Below are 2,610 nucleotides of genomic sequence, written 5' to 3'. Positions count from 1 at the left end.
GGGGGGGAGAGAAAAAGAGAGGAGGGAGAGAGAGAGAGAGAGAGAGAGAGAGAGAGAGAGAATGAGAGAAAGGGATAGAGAGAGAGAAAAAGGAGAGAGAGGAGGGGGAGAGAGAGAAAGACAAAGAGAGGGGAGGGGAGAAAGAGGGGAAACGGGAGAAAGAGAGAGAGAGAAAAGGAAAAGAGAGAAGAAGGAAAGAGAGAGAAAGTAGGGGGAGAGAAGGAGAGAAGAAGATAGAGAGGAAGAGGGGAAGGAAAGTGAGGGAGAGAAGGGAGATAGAGAGAGGAGGGGGAGAGAGAGGGAGAGAGAATAGAGAGAGAGGGGGGAGAGGGGAGAGAGAGAGTGAGAGAAGGAGAGAGAGTGTGGGAGAGAGAGGGGAAGAGAGAAAATGTAAAAACTAATTTTATATATGTTAAAAGTTAAAACTAGTTTTAGCCTATAAACTAGTTTAAATTGGTTTTTTCAATTAAAACTAGTTTTACTTTTATGAACTGGTTTAAACTGGTGCACTATATTGTAAACTGGTTTAAAACCAGTTTCTTATTTGACAAAGTAGTTTAGTTCAGTTTTTAAACCATTTAAAATGGTTTATTGCAGTTTCAATTCAGTTTATGAAAAAACTGAACCATGAACACCCCTACCCCTTGATATGTTCAACGAATTGGTACAACTACATATCTTCTTTGAAGGCCTTTTTAGAGAAGTAAAGAAGGCCCTGGACCACCCTTCAAGAGGCTCTCAATAACAAAAAGACCATAGAAGAGGCCATAGATATCATTAAAACAGTGGCTAACAGTGAGTACTTCTATGCCTCAGATCAGAGCACTAATAGAGGAGTGATGGAGTTAAGCCAAGTGGATGCTTTGTTAGCTCAGAACAAACTAATCACCAATCAATTGGTAGTTCTCATGAAGCAAATGGAGAAAAATCAGGTTGCAGCAATTAACACCCAACCAACAGTTCAAGAAGAAAGCAACACAGATGAAGGATGTGATTAGGAACAAGCCAATTATGTTGGAAACTCATCAAGACAACCCTATGATCCCCACTCCAAAACCTACAATCATGGTTGGAAGAACCACCCAAACTTTGGGTGGGGAGGCCAGCAAAGCCAAACCCAAGACCATAGACCACAAAACTCCAACCATTACAACAATTTTAATTATCAACCCTCTAACCGAATACCATATCAAGCCCCACATAACACTTCCTTCCAGCCTCACTATCAAGCACAGAATGGCCATTCTCAACCTCCAATTTCCAACCCAATTTCACATCCTCCCCCTGAGAATAAGCTATCAAGAATAGATAACTTACTGGGAAAGCTATTGGAGGAGTCTGAGGACAACAATGCTTTCAAGGAGGAAAGTAAGGTCCAATCTACAAAACCAAGGAGCTACCATCAAGAAACTTGAATCCCAAGTGGGATATCTCTCTCAGTAAATTCCTAAACCCACAGATAGCTTCCCAAGTGACACTGAAAACAATCCAAGAGGAGAAATAAAGAACCTGAAATGGGAAGAATGTAAGGCAATCACTCTAAGGAGTGAGATGTCCTTGGAAGAAAAAGCTATCAAGCCAACAGAGCACCACAAAAGGCCCTCAAAGGAGAAACTGGAAGAGCCAAAACAAGGAAATAACCCTGCACAGAGGGAGGATCTAATGGAGAAGGAAGTCTTGAAACCTTACGTGCCACAAGCACCATATCCTCAAAGACTTAAGGGTGGTGACAAAGAGAAGAAGTACTCTAGGTTTCTAGAGATATTCAAATCTCTGCATATCAACATCCCCTTCATTGAAGTCCTCCAACAAATTCCTTCATATATCAAATTCATGAAAGAGTTGCTGACCAAGAAGAATCCCTTGAAAGGTGGACAGACAGTAGTGATAACTAAAGAGTGCAGTGCCCTTATCCAGAAGGACTTACCTACAAAGAAGAAGGACCTAGGGAGCTTCCATTTCCCTTGTGCTATAGGGGATATGATGATTGACAGATGGTTTTGTGATCTTGGAGCGAGTATAAACTTGATGCCCCTGTCTCTCATGAGGAAGCAGAAAATTAATGAGTTGAAACCCACAAAAATAATCCTTCAGTTGGCTGACAAGACCTACAAATAAGCACTAGGAGTGGTGGAAAATATGCTGGTAAAGGTAGGAAAGTACTTCCTCCCCATAGACTTTGTTATTCTTGAGATGGAAGAAAGTTATCTTCATCCAATCATTCTAGCGAGACCAATTTTAGCTACAGCCAAAGCACTCATAGATGTTGAGAAAGGGGAGCTAATGTTGAGAACACGTCTTCAAACCCTCACATGATTCAGAACAAGAGAATAGAGGCCTGAAGGATGATCATGAGGGAGCAATTTTGGAGGAAGCAAGCGATGAACCACAAGCAGAGCCTCTGAAGCCACCTTTGGTGGAAAAATAGGAAATACAAGTGGTACAACAATCTAAAAGATCCAAGGAGGAACTAGAACTACAAGATTCAAAAGGAACAATCAGCAAGGATCCTCCTGAAACCAAAATCACTGAAGCACCACTTGAAAGAGAAAAGAGGCTTGAGAAGAAGGTGCCAAAAGGGTGGAAAAACAAAAAAATCCCTATAGAGGA

The 2,610-nt window shown here is 41.5% G+C and overlaps 1 protein-coding gene across 1 annotated transcript; it reads left to right on the top strand.

Moving 5' to 3' along the window:
• Positions 1,552 to 2,118, top strand: LOC107615597. Its single transcript, XM_016317648.1, has one exon. It carries the CDS (start codon positions 1,552 to 1,554, stop codon positions 2,116 to 2,118), a length of 567 nt encoding a protein of 188 aa, XP_016173134.1.

Source organism: Arachis ipaensis, chromosome B09 (genome assembly GCF_000816755.2).
Source record: "Arachis ipaensis cultivar K30076 chromosome B09, Araip1.1, whole genome shotgun sequence".
Taxonomy (NCBI): domain Eukaryota; kingdom Viridiplantae; phylum Streptophyta; class Magnoliopsida; order Fabales; family Fabaceae; genus Arachis; species Arachis ipaensis.
This window is presented reverse-complemented; position numbering and strand designations above follow the sequence as displayed.

Excerpts from the sequence above, each read along its gene's own strand:
- LOC107615597 (XM_016317648.1), top strand. The coding sequence starts at position 1,552 with ATGTCCTTGGAAGAAAAAGCTATCAAGCCAACAGAGCACCACAAAAGG.